Source organism: Anabrus simplex, chromosome 6 (assembly GCF_040414725.1).
Source record: "Anabrus simplex isolate iqAnaSimp1 chromosome 6, ASM4041472v1, whole genome shotgun sequence".
In the NCBI taxonomy this organism is placed as follows: Eukaryota; Metazoa; Arthropoda; class Insecta; order Orthoptera; family Tettigoniidae; genus Anabrus; species Anabrus simplex.
In genome coordinates, this window is record NC_090270.1 from 174650823 (window position 1) to 174674763 (window position 23941).

The 23941-nt window shown below is 37.7% G+C and overlaps 1 protein-coding gene across 1 annotated transcript in view; it reads right to left on the minus strand.

The window, feature by feature from the left end:
* Pink1 (PTEN-induced putative kinase 1) overlaps positions 1-23941 on the minus strand; it is a 139703-nt gene that overhangs the window by 91030 nt on the left and 24732 nt on the right. Inside the window, exon 3 of the mRNA XM_067150067.2 lies at positions 10493-10715. Within this exon, the coding sequence (XP_067006168.2) occupies positions 10493-10715 (223 nt within the window). The remainder of the gene's footprint in view (positions 1-10492; positions 10716-23941) is intronic.

A 23941-nucleotide genomic window follows, 5' to 3' on the forward strand; every position in this document is an offset into this window, starting at 1 on the left:
ATCACCCGCAATAGCATGTACCCCACATTGTGTACAGAGTAATAAGTACAGATGTTAAAAAAAAAAATAATAAAAATATGTCCTCCTGGCATTCGGCTGTGCAGGGACCTGTGTCGTCAGGCGGATAATACTGCGTGGCGCTCCCACCCAAATAGTTATAATTTTTCTTTACAAGTTGGTCTAGATGAATGTATAGATCTTCATATGTGTTCATTAAGCTGCCCTTTTTTAATTTTTTTATGATGGTCAGGTCTTGTTCTATGTTGGTAAATTTATGACCTGTGGCAGTCATGTGTGATCCCATAGCTGAGAATCTTCTATGTTTTTCAGCATTCATATGTTCTAAATATCTAACTTTGAAATTGCCGCCAGATTGTCCTATGTATGTATTCTTGCACTCAAAGCATGTGAGTTCATATATTCCGGAATCAAAAAATTTATCTTTTTCCGAGAGATTTATTGTATTATGGTTGAAAATACTTAGTTTCATGTTGTTATTGGTGGAAAATGCAATTTTAAAATTTTTTCTCTTAAATAAATTTGTTATTACGTGTATGTTTAGATTATTATATGTGAATTTGATGTATTTCTCAGTTTTACTACGTTCGATTGCTAATTTAGATTGTTGCTTGTCCGAAAATTTATTAATTATTTTATCAATCATGTTATTGTTGAAACCATTCAAGAGGGCTTTTTGTCGGATAAACAACAGTTCTTTATTCCTTTCAGATTTGGATAAAGGAATATTAAACGCTCTGTTAACATAAATATAATATGCTGATCTTTTCTGTGCCTCAGGGTGTAACGAGTTGTTCTTGATAGTAGTCAGTGTGAAAGTGGATTTTCTGTGTATTTTGAAAGAAAATCCTTTTTCTTCTCTCGTTGTGACTGTCCAGAAAATTCAGTGATCTTTCCACTTCTTCTAAAGTGAATTTTATATTGGAATCCAAATTATTCAATATATTTGAAACTTTTTTGCTATTGGTGAGTGTTATCTATTATAGCGTAAACATCGTCCACATATCGTGTCCAAAAATCCAAACCCTCTATTTGATTAATAATTTTTGTGTGTTCCAAATAGTGTAAGTATATATTAGCCAATATTCCTGATGCTGGGGCTCCCATTGAGAGTCCTTTTTGTTGGTACATTTTATTATTAAACAAAATAATTTTGATTTAACACAAATTTTAAAACATTAATAAAATCTTCAATTTCTGGTATGCTTACGAATTTGTTCTTCATTAAATTCTTCTTAATGATTCTGATAGTGTCTTCTATTGGAATGTTTGTATACATGTTGGTTATGTCAAACGAATATGTCGTGCGAGATGATCCAAGTTTAAAATCTTTAACTACATTGCAAAAATCCACTGAATTTTTGATAGGTGTTTTACAATGAAATGTGTATTTACTTGATAAGAAATTATGTATAAATCTAGAAGTTTTATAAATGGGGCTATTTAGAAATTTATGATAGGTCTAATCGGTTCTCCCTGTTTATGTAATTTCGACAGTGTTCTCGCAGTCGGAGTTTAGGGTTCATATTTATTAATGTTTGCGCATCATGTTCATTAAACAAGAAAGACGTGCTTTTTAATAGTTTTTTTAGATCCCTCTGAATACGTGATGTCTGGTCTTTATCAACAGTACTAAACGAATTGTTATTAAAAATGTTTGTTTTTTCAATATAAACATTTCTATCTAGATATGTATTTTTAGTATTCCTTTATCCATATATGTTTATATTGAAAAAACAATGTCTCTGTTAAGTACTAAACAAACAGTTAATGTTTAATTAAATAAGCCCTTGCCAATAATATTAGATTACCAATAAAGATTAGAGACCTGGCAATTTTTAAAGAATACGATAGAAAAAATTAGCGTTTAATAAGGTGACTTCCACAAACAAAGTATAAAGTTATTTAAAGTTAGTTGTTGAAAATAATAACTGGAAAACTACATGCAAAACTTTAAATGTCCATAGCTCAAAAACAGGTTTTTTGACATTGGCCCTTTTAGAACCAAACCATAGATTTATGTGTATACAAAGTTTGGTAAAGCTAACTCTAAAATGCCCTGAGTTATAATAAAAGCAATGTGTCCAGTATGCTACTCACTTCCCGCCTAGTTGCTTCCCCGTGCTCACGTGCTTGTTCTCGATTTAACTTCCAATCGCTTTTAAATTGTGAAAGGCCTGATGACAGAGGAACATATACTGCCGAGGAAGCTCTTGCCCTCATTGGGTAGTTAACTCTGAAGAAGATAACGATGATAGTGATTTATCATTGATTCTGGTAACGGAAAGACTTCAATCATACCTTCTGCTTCAGGCACGTTTTCTACATCAGTTGCCGTTTCTTTGTCTAAAAGGTTAGCCTACTTCGACCATTCGACTGAAGATGAAGATAAAGAGAATGAAGACAGGTTCCTGAACCACCGAGCATAAAACTAAATTGAAAAAAAAAAAAGACCCTGAATCCAAAGAAAATTTCTATGCAGATAATTTGGGACTGAAAAGTTAAAATTTCTTTCAGCTGTTTTTTAACATGAGTGAGAGGAGACCAACATACTTTTCTCAGAAGGTGACTGCAGGTGTAGTTCTGCATTAAAAATAAAACACATTTAACATCTTGTTCTTTCCTCACGTCACGAGCCGTATGCGGACGGGATAGCGGAGCAAGACAAGTATCCCGTACAGTGGGCTCGGTGAGCCACTCGCTGCTTGCATCCAGAGGGTCACGCTACCGTACTTGCTACGCCGGAGTGAAAGGGTTAATTTCGGTCTCTGACTCTAAACCCCAATCAATCATCATACCAATATACAAACTTGCCTCCTCTGTCTTGCTCCTGGGCTATCTGATGTCACGTGACATTTGTCCAGCTGAGCCATGTTGAATCACTAACCACTGTGACATCGTCCGAGCCAAGCTACATTGCACGACTAGCTGCTGTGGCGTTGTCCAAGCTGTTCCATTACTTTTACCAGATGTTCGAGCTGATTGTATTCAAGGCAAGCAAGATTGGGAAAGTAGCCTACATTCTTACAGTACAGAATTTCACTGTGTGTGCATTTGCCGTGTATAGTAGTTATTGAATTGTCATATTATGTGGATTTTTTTTATTAGTTAAAAAATGATGCAACCTTTTAACACATTGGAGACAGAGCGCAGGTGTGTATCAGAGTGGGGTAACAGTGTACAGACAAGAAATGTGTTCCACCTATCAATACTTATTATAAACGCAATTACATTAGTACCGGTTTCGGCCTTCCATGGCCATCAGCTAGTACATTATTATATCACATCCATTAGACAACATCACAAAGATGTTATTATATTTAGATCATCCAGATGTCTAATGGGGATGAAAATAAAATATATTGTAGTAGTGTTTTGTCTATGTGGGGTTAAAATATCTGTGATCAACGTGGTAATGAAGGCTTCAGTAAACTACATCCTATTGAGTGTACATTGGACATACTGAGTACATTAAACATATTAAAATACATAAGGCACAGTATAAAACACTTAAGTTAAACACACTAAAATATGGTACATGTATGTTAAAACACTTGTTAAAAATTTAAGAGTTTGTGTTGCGTGGAGTTCCTTCTTTAATCTTCTTTACAGTTCTTGTGCTTCTATATCCATGTTAATTTAGCTGCATAAAGTGATCTTCGAGAGAATATTCTATGGCTGATATATGTCATATTGATTCATGGTGAAAACCCTTGTCATGAAAATTTTTAAGTACTGTGTAATTCAACCACTGATGTACTTCAGTAAGTTTTATGACAGACTGCAAGTCTTGAGTTTAAATATTGATTAGGAGCTGTTGATGGCGACACCTCTCTCGTCTGTATTCGTGTTGTAGTTATCTGTAGAGATAAACTAATATAAGTATAGTGTGCATATGAAGGAATGCCTGGGTTGTGTATGGAAATTAAACGAGTACTTACTGTTGTTGTGGAGGTCATGTAGCGTTATGTTTGGAAGCTTGCTGTGTTCTACTAAGAGTGTGTCTGGGACTTATGTTAGCTGTGGAGAGGGATGCAGGTGGAGGGGTAGGAGGAGTGGCTATTGTGGAGGTAGGGGTGGGGTTAGGCTTGTGATTTGTCGGTTTATTAGGGCGTGGTATATTCTGTTTCTTTACTATTTTGAGGTAGTCATTTTTTAATGCAGGAATGGCTTTATCAAAGATAATGCTGGTTTTCTCTGTAATGTCATTAATATTGTGACTGGGATTGGCGTATTGGTCCAGAGAAATATAGAAATCTTTGGTTATGTTATACTGTGCCTTATGTATTTTAATATGTTTAATGTACTCAATATGTCCAATGTACACTCAATAGGTACTGTAGCCTTCATTACCACATTGATCACAGATATTTTAACCCCACATAGACAAAACACTACTACAATATATTTTATTTTCATCCCCATTAGACATCCGGATGATCTAAATATAACATCTTTGTGATATTGTCTAATGGATGTAATATAATAATGTACTAGCTGATGTTGGCCATGGAAGGCCAAAACTGGTACTTAATGTAATTCCATTTATAATAAAGTATTGATAGGTGGAACACATTTCTTGTCTGTACAGTGAATCCAATCAGTATGGAAAATGAAACTTATAAATAATAAAGTGGGGTAACAGTGCCGACTGACTGCGCCCAAGGCTAACTCGGGCCCGCATATTTATTGCATTCTCAACACAGCCAGAACGAGGATCGGGCAGAAACTATATATACCACTTTGTAGAACTTTTAAAACAGCTATAACGTACGCTTATGTCCTCTGTCATTTTCTCAAACTTATAGCAGCTTATTTTTGCACATGTTTGCTTCTACACTCCATGCTTCCAGCTGCTGAAGGCAGAGTTTTGTTTACATCATGTAAAATATTTAGACTGTGATTTGTTTCTGCTATCATGAGTGGATCAATGAATGAAAGTGGAATAGATGTTAGAAGAGATTTTACATGACAATAGTTCAGAAGAAGAGGTAGACGATTCAGATCTAGACCCTGATTTAGAACTTCATGTTAGTGATGAAAGTATTTATAACCTATTCTACCCAAGTTTGATTTTGCACTTTGTAGTTTATTTAACTAATGTTTCATGATCTTCATATGACTAGATATTTATTCAGAAATAAATTAGTAATATAGTTTTCTTTATTTTAGTACAAAGTGATGCAAGCGATGATAATTCAAAGTCAGGGAATGATTCACATTCGCCGGGTACTTCTGGTGATTTGGATGCAGTTACAAAGTCTGTGCAGATAAAGGAAAAGCAGAAAATGGGGAAGTAACGAGAAAAGAGACATGCCGGCAGTGTCCAATGTGTTCTGTAGCACTTTGAGTCCCTGAATGCTTCAAACTATTCCACACTCAAGCTCATTATGGTAAGATTTTGTTGTCAGATTTTTTGTCGTTGTTGTTGTTGTTGCTGTAAAAGGCATACCATTAGAAATTGTGTAATGTGAAAAGTATTCAATAGATTTTAATGCAACTTTTTAATCTGTAGAATAGACACTTATAATTTTTTGATGATTTACAATTGCAACCTACCTACAATTTTCTACAATTTGTTTAAAAACCTTCAAAATATGGCAGTCTGTCTCCCCATTTGCCACCTAAGGACATGGTCCCCAATGTGTTAAGTCATAATCATAAGAAACTCAAAATAATGTGACCAAATAGAAACACACAGAATGTCTGAAGAAATGAAAGACTAAAGAATCTACATACAGTGAGTTGGAGGTTATACTCTTTGCCTGATATCAACAAGCCTGAGTATTAGCATCTTAGGAGAGAAAGCTCTCGCGGTCACGGAAAGAATATCGCGAATTTCTCAGCTTACAACAAATGCTTCAAGGAAGGGCATTGGCTAGTGTGTAAGAAGCTAGCAGGTGAGAATGCTGCTGTAGATACATCATGTATGGAACGGTAGTTGGAAAACCTGCCATCGCTGCTCAAGATATATGAACCCGAAGACATTTACAGGGTAGGCCAGAAGTAACGATCGGAAACTATTTCAAGTAACTTAACATTGTAGTTTTGTGGTTACATGGATCTGAAAATGCGTTCTAGGTTGAGAGTAATGTTCATCCCTGCCCGTAGTAAGTCTGTCTTCTGGTAGAGATCACTCAAATTACAACAATAAAGGTGATAATTGCTATGCGTCACTCCATCAAAACACGGCATGTGATAGTTTTCTGTTCTGCTTGTGGTTCTGGCAACTGCTATCAAGGTGATGTTGTAAACATTTGTGTTGTAATTGCGGATACAAGTAGATTCACAACTGAACGTCGTCGTCTTAGCGTATGGGTGCACGAAAAGGAATGAATGGGTGAGACATGATGAAAATAGGGAAAACCTTTTTAATTTGTTCAATAAAGAAACCCCAGAGGCTAATCTTCAGAAACTGGAAAGAAAGACCTCTGCATCTAGCTCTGTTAGATGCACCACACAGTGGAGGTCCCAAGAGATACAACGATAATGACGTCAATGTAACGCTTAAATGCATTACTGCTTCGTTCACCAGCAAAATCAACAAGAAAGTGGTCAGCAGAGATGGGCATTCCCAGAACCTCCATGTGCCCTTGGATGAAGAATGAAGGTTACCGTTCATTTCGACCCGGCGGCATCAATGAATTAAGTGATCATTATATGAATGTGACGTGATTGTGAGAAGAGTTACTTGCAGCTTTCCAACATTAGTGGTTCGCCATAGGGTTATGACGACAGATGAATGTGCTGTGTATCTTAGCTCACGTCTCGAAATGTTTATATTTGGGCGAAAGACAACCCTCATTATTACGGAAGCATTAAACAACACCCTCCTCATGTTACGCTATGGGATGTATTTCTTCGAAGGGTCTGTAACAGTGGAACTGTACAACCAGATGTTACTTACTGGCTGTTAGGAGAACTTGACCGAGTTGCCCTGCTGAACGATGAAGTTGTGCAAAAGGATGGTGCCCCTGGACTCTACTGGACTCCTGTTCGAGACTGGTTGAATAACCAGTTTTTGTTATGGATTAGAAGTTGGAGGGTCTCATACGGCCGCCCAGAAGCCTGGACTTAACAACGTGCGATAGTTGGCTGGTCCTTCTTAAAGGACAAGATTTTTGCAACTCATATGACTTTCGCTGAAGAGTTGAAAGAAGAGATTACCTATACCCTGAGAATGATCACTCCCAAAATGCTGCACTGGGCAAGCAGACACACGACAGCGGATCCAAATCTGCGCCGAGAAAGTTTGAAATACCTAAGAACATTCATCTTATTCCATTCCTGCACATACTGTTTTCTGCTGAATACAATTGTTTGCCTTTCATGCTTCTTCTTGTTTGAATACAAGAACATTAAATATTTCCGACTGTAACTTCTGGCCCATCCCATACAGTGCAGATGAAACAGGCCTCTTTTACAAAACAATAGTCTTCCTGACTGAACTCTAGCAGTCAGAGGAGAATCGTGCAATGGCTGGAAAAGAGCAAAATATTGCACGACTGTTCTGTTGTGTTGTAACATTGACTGATCTGATAAACGTACACCTACTGTTACAGGAAAGTTTCAGAAACCCAGGTGTTTTAAAACCTTCAATAATTTTCCAACACCAAAGCTTAAGTGACCGACATTTTTGTAGAATTTCTTCGCGGGTTTAACATTTCCATGGGGACTCTGAGAAGGAAGATAATATTGTTTATAGACAACTGTGCTGCCCATCCAAAGCACGTTTTATTCCTTCGTCACCTCTAGCATAATGCAACCATTAAATGCAGATATTATAAGGTGTTTCGAGCAGTCTTACAGGAAACAACTAGTACAAAGAGCCGTGTCTTTCATGGACTGTGGAAAGAGAGCAGAAATTAAAATTAACACCATCAAAATCATTTCATAACATCTGCTTGGCATCAGATCTTGTTAGTCAAAATCGGAAACTGTTTCCAGAAGTGAAAGTGTCGAATGTATTGACAATGCCATTGAAGAGGAACCTAAATGTAATGATTGGAAATAGGTTAACGTGAATGTGAAATTTAATGTGTGTCAAACAGTGAATTCCTCATGTGTTCTCTCAGTGTACAGGTCAAGTGATGAATGTGTCCTACAAGACAGCAAGAGTGAAGATTAGGTCAAACCACCGTCTAACTCTCCTGAAGCTCTGAGCTCATTCGAAACAGCTCAATCCTACATTTATGCTCACAATATCAACAGCAGCGAGCAGCAAACTATTTTGATAATGAAACTGCACTGCTCTGCGTGAAAATTAATCAGGCCAAGAACAAACCTCTATCAAGAACTTTTTCAAAAGATGTTAAAAGAAAATGCTGTAATGATTTTTTTATAAGTGTGAAGGTATTAAATGTGTAATGTAATAATTTTCATCAATACCAGTGCTGATCCCAACTTTTCTCAGACGAACTCGAATGAAATATGTGTATATATTGCTCTTTGCATTCTAATGGGACTGATACAAAAACCAACAATTCATAGTTACTGGTGCAAAGATGTGTTTATACACCCTATTTTAGAACTGTCATGTCTCGCGGCAGATTTCTCGAACTGAGCAAATATTTACATCTGGCTAACAATGAGGTAGCTGATACTTCCGATCCTCTTAGAAAGTTGCGCCCAGTTATAGAAATGATTGAAACCAAATTTGTAACATTGTACACACCTGGCAGGAATATTTCATTAGATGAATCACTGATGAAATGTAGAGGTCGCCCTCATTTCATTCAGTACAACAAATCTAAGTGAGCACAGTTTGGTGTAAAGTTTTATAAACCCTCGGACTCAAAGAATGGTTACATACATTCCTTCAAAATTTATGTACATCAAGATAAAGTCGATATGCCAGCTAGCTACAAGACAGTGATAGATATGATGTAACTTTGTAATTTACAGGATCAGGGCTATTATTTATATATAGATAATTGGTATTCATCACCGGATCTGTATCTTTATTTACACTCAAAACGGACAAATGTATGCGGAACTGTCAGGGCTAATGGCAAAAATATGGCCAAATATATAGGTAAGGTACAGCTCCAGAAAGGGGAGGCAACTATATATTCTTGCAACAATATGTGTGCGATCAAATGGAAAGACAAGAAAGACGTTACGGTGCTCTCAACAAAGCATGGACTGGACTTCGCTTGCACTGGCAAGATTGACTGGAAGACTGGAGTTATCCTGTTTAAACCCACAGCTATTATATCCTATAATGCTAACATGGAAGGTGTAGATTTATTAGACCAACTTCTTAGTTAATTTCATGTTATGCGTAAAACATACAAGGTAGACAAAAATATTTTTTTTAATGTTTTCGATATGATCCTTCTGATTTCCCACATTCTGCACTGAATTGTCAATGGGAAACAGGACAGAACATTTAATGTTTTCAAACAGAAATTGGCAGAAGAAATTATTGGTTTTCCATTTCAAGAAGGGTTTTTTAGCTAGACGTTCTGTCACACCTGGAGAGTTACCATCAAGATTGACTGACCACCACTTCCCAAGCAAAGTAGAGCCCTCTGCTGCAAAGGGTTCCTGAACAACAAAACAGTGTGTGCATGCCTGAAACACAAGCAGAGGAAGGAGACCACCTGGCAGTGTAATCAGTGTAAAGTTCCACTTTGTATGGAGCATTCCAGCCACACTACACACTGAAGAACATCCGAGGTAAGATAAGTTAATGAAACATTTAAGTTTTCAAAGGGATGTGTTATATTTCTGTATTGTTCTGTTTTTTGTCTCATGAGCAATAGTGTGGAATTTCTCAATTATATAAAACAGGTCCTGTGATAATACGTGCAGTCGACCACCCATTATACTGTTTTAACCAAAAGCTTGCAACGCCAAGTTGGTGGATTAATAGCAATGTCTGTGCATAGGACGGGTGGATGTTAAATTTAGAAATGCTGCCTTCCAACAAAAATAGCCAGTAAAACTCTGAATACACTCATAAGTTTGTTAAAGAAAATGTTAACATGTACAATTTATAGCTCTTTATAGCCTAGAAGTCATGTGTTCGCTGCAGAAAACTTGAGTAATCACATATTGGAACCCCCCCCCCCCTACTTTTTATGCCTGTAAATGTGGGGGAGGAAAAAAGGGGGTCCAGAACAAGAGTAAATACGGTAGTCATTGATACTACCAGGAATACATTAGAACAAAAACTTTCAACATAAATCTTTTTGTAGGTTTATAATATTTGAAGGAAACTCTTTACTTGAAACTTACAGCACTCTTATCCAGAGATACTGCAGAACCTGGTTCAGAGAAAAGGGTTTATTTATGAAATACCGTCAGAGAAAATTTTTTTGTGGTGTCATTTTTAAATATTTTGGACGGTTCGTTGAAATTAATAACAAAGATGCCCCATTGTTGAGCTTAATTAGAACTATAATCTGTATTGAAACAAGATTTGACTTTTTTAAAATCAAAACCAACAGATTTGCTACATCAGACTCACCTCTGCTCCCAAGAACTTAACTCTTCGTTGGTAAAGTGTGATCTGGCAGGCACTGTTTCACGATACATTGCACGCAGAATACATGTGGCATTTGACTCTGCATCATAATTGAACATCATTTTCACAGCTAGGGGGTAAGTCTCCTCAGTTTTGCTGTCAGTCTGATCTCTGGCAAAATTCTCGGTCGTCCGTTTGTCGTCATCCTTTACTTCAGATAGTACGACTGAAATTAGGATCAAGAAGTTCGAACTTTATTTCTTATCTACTCTTTTACACCTAATTAACATGAAATTGGTTTATACTCATCTATCCAGGCAAAAGTAACATGAAAACACAACATTTATCATAGCCGGAGGAAAACAATGAGTACGAAGTTGGAAGTGCAATGGTGTCTTTAAAACAATGTTGATTACCTGAACTGTTTAGGACAAAATATACAAATTAAAATTTGCAACAACCAGGATAATTATTGAAAAAATTTGGAACAGTGACAGTAACATTACATGGATTAAGGAAATCAAGGAAGCTATGAGGGAACTATAAATTTCAACAGAAGATTTAAAAAACAAAAAATCACGAAACTCACAAACCAGACTACAAACCAATATCAACAGACTGACAATGGGACGGGTGGTTTCAGACATTAAAAAAAAAAAAAAAGTTAAGATCCAAGAGAATAAAGTACTGGGCTGACAATAGAAAAACCGTTTTTTATACAATTCACTAAAGTGGTCCAATGAAAGCCATAAAATGAAAATAAATATGAAGAACAACATTCTGTTGGAGCACCTGAAAAAGATTCTCTAAGGTCAGCTACTCTAGTGACTTAAGTCACACGTTTACATGCCTCGCTTTTAAAACTTAAGTGACCATGCCAGAATTTGATGTTGTAATCTTCAGTAAGGAGGCAAGTGCATTAACTACTTCAGCCAGTCAACCATAAAGGTAAATACACTTTCTATATGGATGCAATTCACCTTGCAATACTTGCAGCAGTATCTAGTAACACAAGTTTTTATGAAGTACTTTCTGGTTTGAAGCCCGATCACCCACATTTTAAAATATATTGTTGCCAAGCTTTATATTTGTTTATGTATTAGATCATAATAATATTACTAATAATAATAATAATTTTACATCCCACTAACTAATTTTGACATTTTGGGAACACCAAGGTGCCGGAACTTTTCCCCACAGGATTTCCTTACGTGTCAGTAAATCTACCAACATGAGGTTGGCGTATATGAGAACCTTCAAATCCCATTGGACTGAGCCAGGACCGAACCTGTCAAGCTAGCCCAGCTATTAGATTATTAATTACTACATTACAGATATAGGTATATGACAATTTACTGGTCAGACTATACTCCATAAATGAGTTGCTTGGTTGAAGACAGTGTTAACTCTCTTGGAACCAGGCGGTACTGCAAGCACGCGCCCTTTAAATTGCCAGAACCAATCAGGTCAGCCTTTAAATATCTAGTCTGAACTTGCCAGAGCCTATTACATCGGCCGGCTTAAAATTCTATGATATCTATAATTTTGTGGCAACCTTCAGTGACGTGCATACTTTTGTGACAACCTATAGTAAAGGGGCTACAAGTTATTGTGTGTCTGACCTTGCTTTGGAATTTCTAAGAGGGTGTTCTAGCTTTCACGAGAGTTGTTTCCTGTGTTTAGAAATACCGTTAACTGGTCAGTACGAGATTGCTCCTTGCAGTGAGTGGCAAGTGGTTCACGTGATATATTTTCAGCAGGTATTGTTAACAATAAATTAATGCAGTATTTGGAACAATGCAAAGTTAATGCGGATGATTTGTCGGATAGCGATAGTGAATTTAGTTCAGGGAGTAGTGAGGAAATTATACCAGACATGCCCCCGGGATCACCAAAGCTAAAGAAGAGACGTGATAAGTAATCAGTGTTAGTGATAAGTGATTAGTGTTAGTATAAATACCCTTAAGTGCTTCAACAGTGGTCTCAAACTTTGAACAACATTATATAGCTGGTGATGCGTCTTCTCAACAATTTTCGGCGAGTACATTTATTTTGTCATTTTCCTTCTTTTTACTAGTGACATGATAAATTTGAATTATTATAATTTGGTTCAGAAATAAATTCTCTATTATTACGTAAATCCGGTCCCTGCGGATCAAGTGTAGTGTGCCTGCCTCTCATGCGGAAGTCATGGGTTCGATTCCCGGACAGGTGAACAATTTTTACCAGGGTCTGAGTGTTGGTTCGAGGTCCACTCAAACTAAGTGACCCTAAGTGATTACAATTGAAGAGATATCTGAGGCTGAGAGAACTACCTTGGTCTAGAAAACTAAGAATAATGAACGAAAGAATTTGTCTCGCTGACCATCCGTTACCTCGTAAACTGCAGGTCTCTGGGCAGCGGTTGCTTGGTAGACCAAGGACCATCAGGGCTTTAGCGCCATAGATGTTTCAATTACACATATTGAATTGTATTGTAAAATGCTTTTAAAATGGATACTGGAACCGAAAACGAGAAAAAGGGTTTTCCGTTAAAATAAAACTATAAGCTCAACTATTATTTTTTACTTTTTAATAACTCAGAACAATTTTTATACAATCTAGTCCGCACATATAAAATTTCTTTTCAGTATTTGCCATACATCGATATGTACATGAATTTTATCGGTGAGGAAAATTGTCTTATTTTTATTAGTGGCATACGTTTGAATTTTTATATTTTTATTTTTCCCGTTGAACGTAATTATTTTATAGAATTATATTTATAAATAAATTCTACATTATCACGTATATTCCTTTGCATCGTAGGTGATATTTTCAAAGTAGATATAGAGAGAGGAAGTGCAAAAATGTTTTTCTCTTCCTAAAAATAAACGATGTCGACAACCATAATATCAACAATAATACTTTGATTCTTCCTATCACTCTGGATCAGTTTATTTTATGTAGTCGATGTGTAAAAAATTTCTTGCCTGCATTTGCCATACACCGGTAGATATACGCGAATGTTAAAATACATGTATTTCCACTAAAAACGGCCTGGCTCTTTACAGTAGTAGAGTGAAGGCGGAGCCCTGGCCTCTTCCAGCTGATGGTGAGCGGCCGACCAGATCGGCTCCTGGCTCCAAGAGGGTTAAGAAAGGTTTTCACATAATCTATGTTATTGATGAATACAATGTCATGTTACATGCTCATTCCAGTGGTAATCTTAGTTTGTGTAGGAGATATTTTAGTTATGTAATTTCAAATGCTGATACACATGTCAACTAGCACCTGTTTCATGAAAACAATGTGAAGTTTACAAAACGGTGTCAAGTGAGAAGGTACCATCACATGTCTGAAAATTAAAGGAAAAACACATTGCTGCATTAGCTGAAACTTTAAAATCTGACTGATGGTATAAGTAGTACATAGTACATGTACATGTTGATAATACATCCAACAGTAACTATTCTTTAAATAAGTAAACAATGATCTTAACCTACAAATCAATGGCTACATGAAGAAAATGTTTACTGAATGTACTTCTTTGTTGTTATAATTGGCTTTACGTTGCATTGACACAGATAGGTATTACTGCAACAATGTGACAGGAAAGAGCTGGGAGTGGGAAGGAAGCAGCCGTGACCTTAAGATACAGCCCCAACATTTACCTGGTGTGAAAATGGGGAAACCACAGAAAACCATCTTCTGGGCTGCCGACAGCAAGGTTGGAACCCATATCTCCTAAATGCAAGCTTACAGCTGCACGCTCCTAACCGCACAGCCAACTCCTTCGATACGTGTACTTAACATTGTCCTCAGACTACAGTATATGCTAACGTTGCTTTCACGCTGACTTCTGTTTACAATATCTTAATAAGAATAGTATATGACGTTTGTTGTGAACTTTAAAATGTCATTATGATCACATCTCCAACCTACCATTTGATGTTGTTTCATTGCATCATTTCTTAAAAGAACTTTTCATACTTGCAGGATGACTATGCAGAATAAGAAAATGCACACAAACACTCCGCAGCAAGAAAAGTAGGAAGTGAACGAGGAACATGACAGCAACACAAACTGCAAAGCTTAAACAAAATAAAGATCTGAGGTATAGACCTAAAAGAGTAAAGGGACCTGAAGTTGGCAGTAAATGTGTTTGGGGAAAATTGAAACTGTCCTTTAACCCTATAATTGGCAATGTTAATTCTTGTGGTGGCAGCCATATTTGGCAGTTTTTACTTATCTAAATAAAATACAAAATAACCACAAGATTTGAAATATATCTCCGAGTTTTATACACAGTTCAAAAAAATTAGGGGAACATGTTTTTGAACGTATGCCATGCTCCACGAAACACCCAAATATATTACCAACTAAACCTTTATTCTTTACCGTTGAAGTATACATAAGAATATTGATGGATTTGCATTCATTTTCAGTACATAAATGAAAATACCCAAATAGGGGCAAAAACAAAGTGATAACAGTCCTCCACGGTGAATTTCTATTACAGTTGGAGAGCTTCAGTATGGTGTATGTCCTCCACGAGCATTTATTACAGCTCGGCACCTACGTGGCATGCTCCGTATAAGTCGACAGAGGTCATGTTGCGGTATCAGGTCCCATTCTTCAATGAGAACCTGTTCGAGATTTTTGAGAGTTTCGGTGGAACAGGACGCCCAAGAAAACTTTTGTCAAACCTATCCCACACATGCTCGATGGGATTAAGGTCGGGACTCACTCCTGGCCATTCCATCTCTTGAATGTCCAGTTTTCGCAAGACAGCTCTGGTGATACGCACTACATGAGCCCTGGCATTGTCGTGCACGAGTATGAATTCAAGGTCAACACCGTATGCAGCAACCAACACGTGCTGCAGCTGCATCTGCTCCATGTACCCCGCAGCGGTTAAGATTACCATGGACGACAAGATCAGTACGGCCATCAATACTGATGCCACCCCAAACCCCCACAGTACCTTGTCCGAATCGGTCGCCTTCCTGGTCAACATTTGGCATGTACTGCTCACCACAGCATCTCCATACACGATGACGTCCATCACGCTGTGTCAGGGGAAATCTGGACTCGTCTGTGAACAACACAGGTCTCCATTGGCGAAGTTGCCAGTCGACGTTGCTGCGTTAAACGGGGCACTCTAACATGACGTCTGGGTCGTAAGGACACTTCTCTTAACCTATTCCTTATTGTCTGGTCAGACACTGTGACTCCACTGACCCTCTTGAGGTCTTGTTGCAATTCTCTAGCAGTTGCTGGACACCGCCGCAACACACAGACGGTCAGATATCGGTCATCCTGTCGGTTGTCATGCGTCTACTACCTTGTCCAACCCTCCTTGTGAACTGGTCTGTCTCACTGTAGGGATTCCACTAGCATTGAATAACTGACGGAGACACATTGAGATCCACAGCAACACGACAAAAAGTCCATCCTTCCTGGATCGAAGTGACGGCCCTTGCAACTTGAACCTCGTTAAAATGTCTCATGGGATGTACTGGTTTACATACGTGTGCAAATGACCACAGTAGACTGTGTACCTCACGACGAGACACGGACGCACCGCTATTCACTGTTTTGTGGGGTAACCTGACAGTTTTATACATGGCTCTGCCTACAGATGGAGTATAACTTAGATTTGACATACCCTGAGTAATCAAGGTCTCAAGGTATGCTGCAAGACCATTGGAACCCCATGTACCAAATTAATGTTCACATACCAGACGTTACAAGACATGTTCCCCTAATGTTTCGGAAGTGTGATATTTACGTAAAGTTAACATACTGATGGCTGAGTGCATCAATCTCGATTAACGAGCTGCTAATCATGGATTACTTAATGCTCGTTTGCAATTTAACCTTTGTTTAAGAAGATTGCGGTGCACCAACCGTAATCATTGATTACTTAGTACTGTTTAGTTAGCGTGGGATTTAATCAATGATCATATGAAAACACGATACTGAACGCCTTGTATGTCGTTCGGCAGTTGTTTTTGTGGGAAGAAACGAATACGAATACACGCATGTCAAAAGTGCACATATAAGCAAACAGTTCAAAATGGAAGAAAAGGAAGAGATGTGCAAATTATACTGATTTTCGAGACAGACATCTTGACTAAATTAGTTGTCAAATATAAGGATGTTGTTGAAAACAAGAAGACTGATGGAGATACCGCAAAGAAGAAACTGGAGACCTGGAAAATAATTGAAAATGAATTCAATGCAATTCCCAGTGAGCATATTTATTTACAGTCTTACTAATAAACAGTGTATAGTTTTTATACACCGTTCATGTGCAATTTGTTACTAATAAAACATGTATAAGTCTCCTGTGTGTACACCTGTTAAAGTTATTCACTGATTGCTTAAACAGACCAGGGCCGCTGTATAAGCGTTGTACAGGGGCGAGTGACGAAAAAGAAATGAGTGATCAGTGTATTATTTTAGTGGTATTTACAGTCTGCAGTAATATAATTGCAGTAAAATATCCAACTTATCCATGAGAGAAGAATGCAGTGAATTTCCACAATATTTTAATGCAGAAGTAATAGAACATTTGGAGGTTATAGAGCCCGGAAAAGTTCACAAAACTGAACATTTTAAGAGACAGAGTGGTCCATTTCTCCTGGCTAATGAAAGTTTTAAAATGAAATATCGATTTACGATGTCTTGAAATAATTTAATGCAAAACCCAATAAGTGGCTCCATGAGGTTGGTAATTATTATCAGTGACAATTATTACTAGTGAGAACAATATAGTGCTGAAATATGTGTATTACCATTCTGTTCTTGTTCATTTGAACATTCTATTGTTTCTTTCCTAATCAACAAATGATGATCCAGGTGATCTTCATGGCGAGTCAACAGACTATAGCACACATTTGTCGGAGGATAGCCCGCGCTCTCGCCAGCAGATCGATTGAATTTATTAAGGTGCCATCTACAAATTTGGAAGTGGAAGTCTTGTGAAAAACATAGCAAATTCTGTGTTGTTTTTTAATGATAGACGAGTCTAATAAATATTTGAAGTGTCGTGTGATTGTGTAGTCAGCTAACTAATGGTGAAGTTTCAAGGCCAATTTATGTCTCCACCAAGGTAATTTCCATGCAACTAGTGTGAAGATAAATGTTATAACATGCTATAATCCCAGGCTAAGCAATCCTGCATCAGTGTATGTGTGTGCACGTGCATGTGACTTACGACCAAGATTTGTGTGTTCTAAAGCTGTTTTCAGTTATGTCATGTTCATTAAATACTTTTCAGGTTAGGTTTGTTTTTTCTTCTTGCCATGATGTTGTAGTGTGACCCCTCGGGAGGTTATTATCGTGTTAATTCAGTGTAGAACCTTGTAGGTTGAAGCAGGAGGCTAGTGTTTATTCCAGTGTTCGATATAATACATGCCTTTATGATATTTCAAATAATGTCTTTGATGAAATATAAGTTATACAGGCCAATAGATAAGTGGTTGTAATATCTTTGATGAAATATATTTTATACCGGCCAGTAACTAAGTGACAGAATGTCTTTAATGAAATATAAATGTGGTAGGAGAGTTAAGCTGAATAAGGAGACTTCGAGGAAATATGTGCCCTCTTACGTTGATACGAGTTGTCTGTGAGTCTTCGGTAATAGGCCACATTTTCTTATGAAGGATGTGTTGCAAACAATCCTACGTGTATATCCCCTGAAGTACTACATGTGATGACAAGTGTATCCCTTAAGAGTTTATTTCTCTAGTAGAGTGTTCAAGTATCATCCTTCTCTTATACAAGGCAAATATGTTGTGTTTCATGAAGTAAGGTTAACCAGAGTCATAAGTTAACATCAGGTCAAGATGAGGCATATTTGTAACCCTTTTTAATGAGTAAATTAGTCTGCAGCTAGAGTAGAAACCTTGTTAGCATGTTTAGAGACCATTCTGTTCAATTTCATATGGTATTCAGTAAGCATTTTTGCCTGGTGCAGTGTTTTAAGTTAGTGATGTCTGGACAGTGCCTTTTACGTGAAATTTGAAATTATTCTATGAAATTTTGCCCTGTCACCAGCAGGAAGGCCTTTTTCAGCTGCTATAAGAGTTCACTTTTGTTCAGTGAGATGCTCAGGGCCTCAAACATTCTTAAGTTCTTTGTTTTTTATAAACAAATATTGGTTGACTCATTGTATTGAAATTTGAGTTGTAAATTCTGCTGAAACTGAAGTGTCTAAAGCTTAAAGTCTTAAATGCGTTGGAAATATTCTGCATCATGTATTGGTTTGAGGCATGCTTCTGTAATTTATTAGTTGTAACCGGTGAAATGCAACTTATTGGTAGTTTCCTCGAAATGGTTTTAATTTGACGAGCAATAATTGTTTTTAAAAAACAAAGAACTTGAGAATTTTAGCCAAATCTCATTATTGTGAAGATATTACTGTTTTGGACGTCAATGTTATTAATTAATGTATATCCCAATTTTAGCACTGTCATTTGAAACAGTAATAATAAAAAATAAGGAGCGAATACAACTTTCAGAAGGTAGTTTTCAAAATAGAGGATACGAACATACATCGTTCGAGAAAAGGTATGATCAAGGCGGGGAACAGCAACAACTGAGGGAAAAGAGACATGGTATAGGTACCAAAAAGAATGTTGGGAAATTATGTGCAGCAGAACGTCTGACATGGTTCTATGTCGGAAAAGTGAACACGGCTGCAACAAGAGAAGACTTAATATCATATCTAGAAGAAAATGGAATTGCAAACATCAGGGAATGCACACTCCTGAACTCCAGGTCTACAACAACGAAAGCTTTCCGAATTGGAATTCCGTTTTCCGACAAGGATAAGCTCGATAATGAAGATTTTTGGCCAGAAGGAGTGACTTTTCATCCCTATAGATTCTACTAAAGATAGAAGGCATGGAACAATAATAAAAGACATGACAACAAGCAAGACAATTGATGCAGGACCTGACATAAAATGCTTAGTATGGAACGTAGAAGGACTGGAAAGTGTACTTGGAGCACTGCCATTCAACATTTTTTCTGTGTATGATTTAGCGTTGCTTTCAGAGATTCTTGCAATCAAGGATCCATGCATTAATATGAGATACGCAGTTCATGTGCTAGCTACAAAGGGTGATTTGGGGAGGCCAAAGGGTGGTCTTTCTTGCCTATTGTCAACGAGAATGTCTCCTTTTAAGCTATTATATAAGTCGGACAATGTGTTAATTATCCAAACAGTGCTTCTCGCAGTTACGTGTGTGTATTTTCAACCTGAGTGGAAAGACGGACATTATTAATGAGCTGATGTCAGGGCTATCCAAAATAAGGAAAACAGATCATCTTATTCTTGCTGGCGATCTTAACTGTTGGATTGATATCTCAAATAAAAAGGCAGATGCTGTAATATCCTATTTGGAGTCGGGAGGTTTCTCACTACTCAATGAACGGACCGAGAAAACATACTTCTGCCCCAGTGGAAGTAGCACGATCGACCTGATTTTCAGTAAAAGGATTGGACCAAGAATAATAAGACCCTCAGTATTAAGAGATGTGGCAATTAGGAAACTGTAGAAATTACTCTCTCAGGCTTCATCGACCCACCTATCATCATCGCCCCCCTGAAACCACCGGTGCGGAAACTGGATTTGTTCAAACTGGAGGCTTACTCTGATTCGGTGAAAGCGATTATGGAAATAATACATCTCGGCGACCTGAATGGATCCCTTCGAGCTATAGAAGATATCATCAAGGATTCTGTTATACCAAGAAGTTTGCAGGAAAGGAAAGCTAAGCTCTGGTTTAACCGAACTTGCTACATTAAAAAGAAAGAAACGTTACGGGCCCTTCATCAAGTAATGGAAAGCCAAACTCAGGAAAGACTCATAGAATATGCAGTAAGAAGAAAAGAATACAAAAGGGTAGTTAAAGAAGCAAAGAAACAGTTCCAGAAAATATCTGAGGAAAATCTACTAAAGAAAGCCGAAGAAGAGCCTTTTTCAATTCTGAAGCAGAGGCAGCTGAAATTCACAAGACAGATCCCACTGGAAGTCTGGGAAGATCACTTCACCTCACTACTCCAAGCAAAAGAGACGCGTGACTTGATCGACGAAGACGGCAATGACAGAGCTCCAATCAAACTTTTTACGACAGATGAATTAGAAGACATCGTCCAGAACAGTAAAAACGGTAAAGCAGGGGGACCTGATAATATATTTTACGAACATATTAAAGACAGCTGGGCTATACTAAAGGACTCAATTACAGAACTCTTGAATCAATGTCTCAGACAAGGGAAAATTCCAGATAAGTGGAGAGAATCAACTATAAAGGTGATGTATAAAGGCAAAGGAGATGTGAACAACCCAGATGCATACCGAGGAATTGCTTTAGAGTGTACACTTTTGAAGATATTAATGAAGGCTCTAGCAAACCGTCTGAATGATCTACTAGATGACAAATTACCGGAAGAACAATTCGGGTTCAGAAGAGGTCGTTCAACGTTGCAGGCAGTACATTGTTTGATGGAAGACATTCAAGAGGCACTTAAAGTACAGAAAGGAAAATTGTATGCGGTGTTAGTTGACTTTCGCAAAGCATTCGATTCTACAAGTAGAAAATTGATCCTCCAGAAATTAAGAGAGATTTGCGGTGAAAACTGTTACATAAAATTGATAAAAAATATATTATCGGAAAATTATTTAAGAATTGATGATGACAAAGTCTAAGCCAATCCTACAGACTGTAGGAGTTCTTCAAGGAGATCCTTTGAGTCCACTACTCTTTAATGTCGCAACATATGACATAACGAAAGCCATCGTCACAGAGCAGACAAGTATCTATCTATACGCAGACGACATGGTAATTGTCGCGTCTTGTAGAGAAGAACTACAAACAGCACTTGATAGACTGTCAAAATGGTGTGAAGAGGCCGGTTTGGAAGTTAACAAAGAGAAAACAGTAGTGATGGTTTTTAGAAGAGGAGGAAAACGAGCAGCTGCAGATACTTTCTACTTTGAAGATTCTCTTCTAAATTCTGTGAACTCTCTCAAATACCTTGGAATAACTCTCCAAATGAACAGCAAAACATTCTCAGCTCATGTGAAAGAAAGATCTCTTGCAGCAATAATAGCAATAAATGATATAGAGCACATCGACCAATTATCAATTGAGACAGCAATGAAACTGTTTCATCTAAAGGTTACTCCAATTGCAACTTACGGTTTAGAACTAATATGGACCTTCTTGAAAAAGAAAGACCTAAAGAAATTAGAAAGGGTTAAAGCTACCTTCCTTAAACGAATCCTTTGTGTGTCCAAATACACGCCTTCAAGACTTGTTTACGAACTGACAAGAGAACTGTTTTTCATCGAAGACCTACGGTTTTCTATGACCCTGCAATCGACGACAGAATACCAAGACTTCCTGCGTAATTTGAAATTTAAAAAGACCGAAATATGGAGTGACTTCTACACAACCGACACAATGACTACAACTGACTGGCAACAAAGTTGTTTTGAACTGAGACACGCGGTGACCCGTGCAGCGGTCCACGGATTTCACCACAAGGCTTGTGCTACTCTCCGCTTTCACGATCCGAATAGTGACTGTGTATGTCGATGGTGCAATAGACTTTGTGGCCGTTACCATGCTTTGGAGTGCCCAAAGAGAGCCTACTCTCTGAAAAGTCTCTGTAGTGAAATTCCCTCCCTCCCCCTTTTCTCCAATTAAATAAACAAGGGAAAATTGACACTTTTAAAAAATTCAGTTAAATATGATACCTGAACTCTCATAAGAGATGGAAACATGAAGAAAGAAAACGTAATAGAATGAAAATTTGTAGCCTGTAGTACAACAATACACTTACTCAACGGCGCTTATGAAATGTGGTGAGGTTGGAACTCAACATTAGCGTCAGTGCTGTACAATTTGATTAGAATGCCACTAACAAGCTGTATCGGGAAGATTTGCAGGAAATATGTCTGACAAGGTCATGATTTTGATTTTATGGGCAAAACACCAGGATGATCAAGTTGTCTCTGCTTACAACAGCAAACTCAAAGATTTACACATGCTATAAAATACTGAAAATTTGATTGTGCATCCTGCATATAGTTCAGTTATGAGTTTTGACTCAACATTTGAGCGCTGCCTTTTGGCGGAGGGTAAGTGAATTAATCAACAGCCAATCATAGACAGCCGATCGCTCCGATAGAACGCGTTAGACTCAGTTGCGGTTAGCAGTGTTGTCGATTTGTTGTTTACTGTAACCACATGCTATCAGCTGTGTGTTGTATTGTGCTCAGTTCTTCGCGGTCTTTGTGTGTCTTTGTGCTAGGTTGTTGTTCGTTTATGTTTTGCAGTGTAGAGTTTATAAATGTATTGTTTAGTATTTTTAATAGTATAGCGCGTTATATTGTAGTAAATAGTGTGTAACAGGTGATCTATTTTATATAGTAGCTTAGTTTAACATTTCGTTCGGTAGTTATATAGTAGGTTAATTTTAGCCCTGTGTGTGTATTTGATGTTCTGTCATGTCGACGCCTATGTTTAAGGATGAAGCTCCCAAGAGAAGAAAGCCCTTCGGACGAGGTACTCCACTAAGGAGCTGGGCCTGGGAAATTATTTGTAACGTTAGAGAGTCATTCTTGACAAAGCACCAACAATGGCGGCTAGAAAGAATGAGTTGATTAAGTGGTTGAAGGAGCACAATATTTCGGTTCGCGATGACATGGGGAAGGAGGATCTTATGCATCTCTTGAAACAAAACAAGCCCCAATACCCAGTTTATGTGGTGGATAGCCAGAAGGAACCGGCATAAAGTAGTTCAGATGATAATGTTGAAGACTATTATCTCTTTAGGGTCAAGCGAGAGCGAAACCTCAACGGACGATGACAATGCCGATAGTGACTGAGAAATGAGTGGTATATTCGCTTTGTAGGATTATTTCCTTCGTTACGGGAAACTGAATCTAACAGCAACGCAAGATCTTTTACATGGTGAGTAGAAATTTGATTTAATTTTCTCACGGTTTATCTGTTCGAGCATTGACATATTTTTATCTTGTAGCCTTATCCTAAATGTGTTGTGCATTATTGATCTTACGTGAATCATGTATGTTGCTAAAAAGAATAACCAATTATGGACTTATATGTAAATGGCGATCGTGTAGAAGTGTGTACGAGTGAAGCTCCGTAAATTGGACAAAGTAAGGCGACACCAATGAGGACATTACCATAAATATAGCAAATTTGTGTAAATTAAGGAAAGTGGCCAGTGTAAAGTGTAATTTCTGGAAAGTAACGTGGTTAACGGCTTTACGGATATTTATAAAGAACTTTTTTTTTTCTAGTTGCTTTACGTCGCACCGACATAGATACGTCTTATGGCGACGGTGGGACAGGAAAGGGTTAGGAGTGGGAAGGAAGCGGCCGTGGCCTTAAGGTACAGCCCCAGCATTTGCCTGGTGT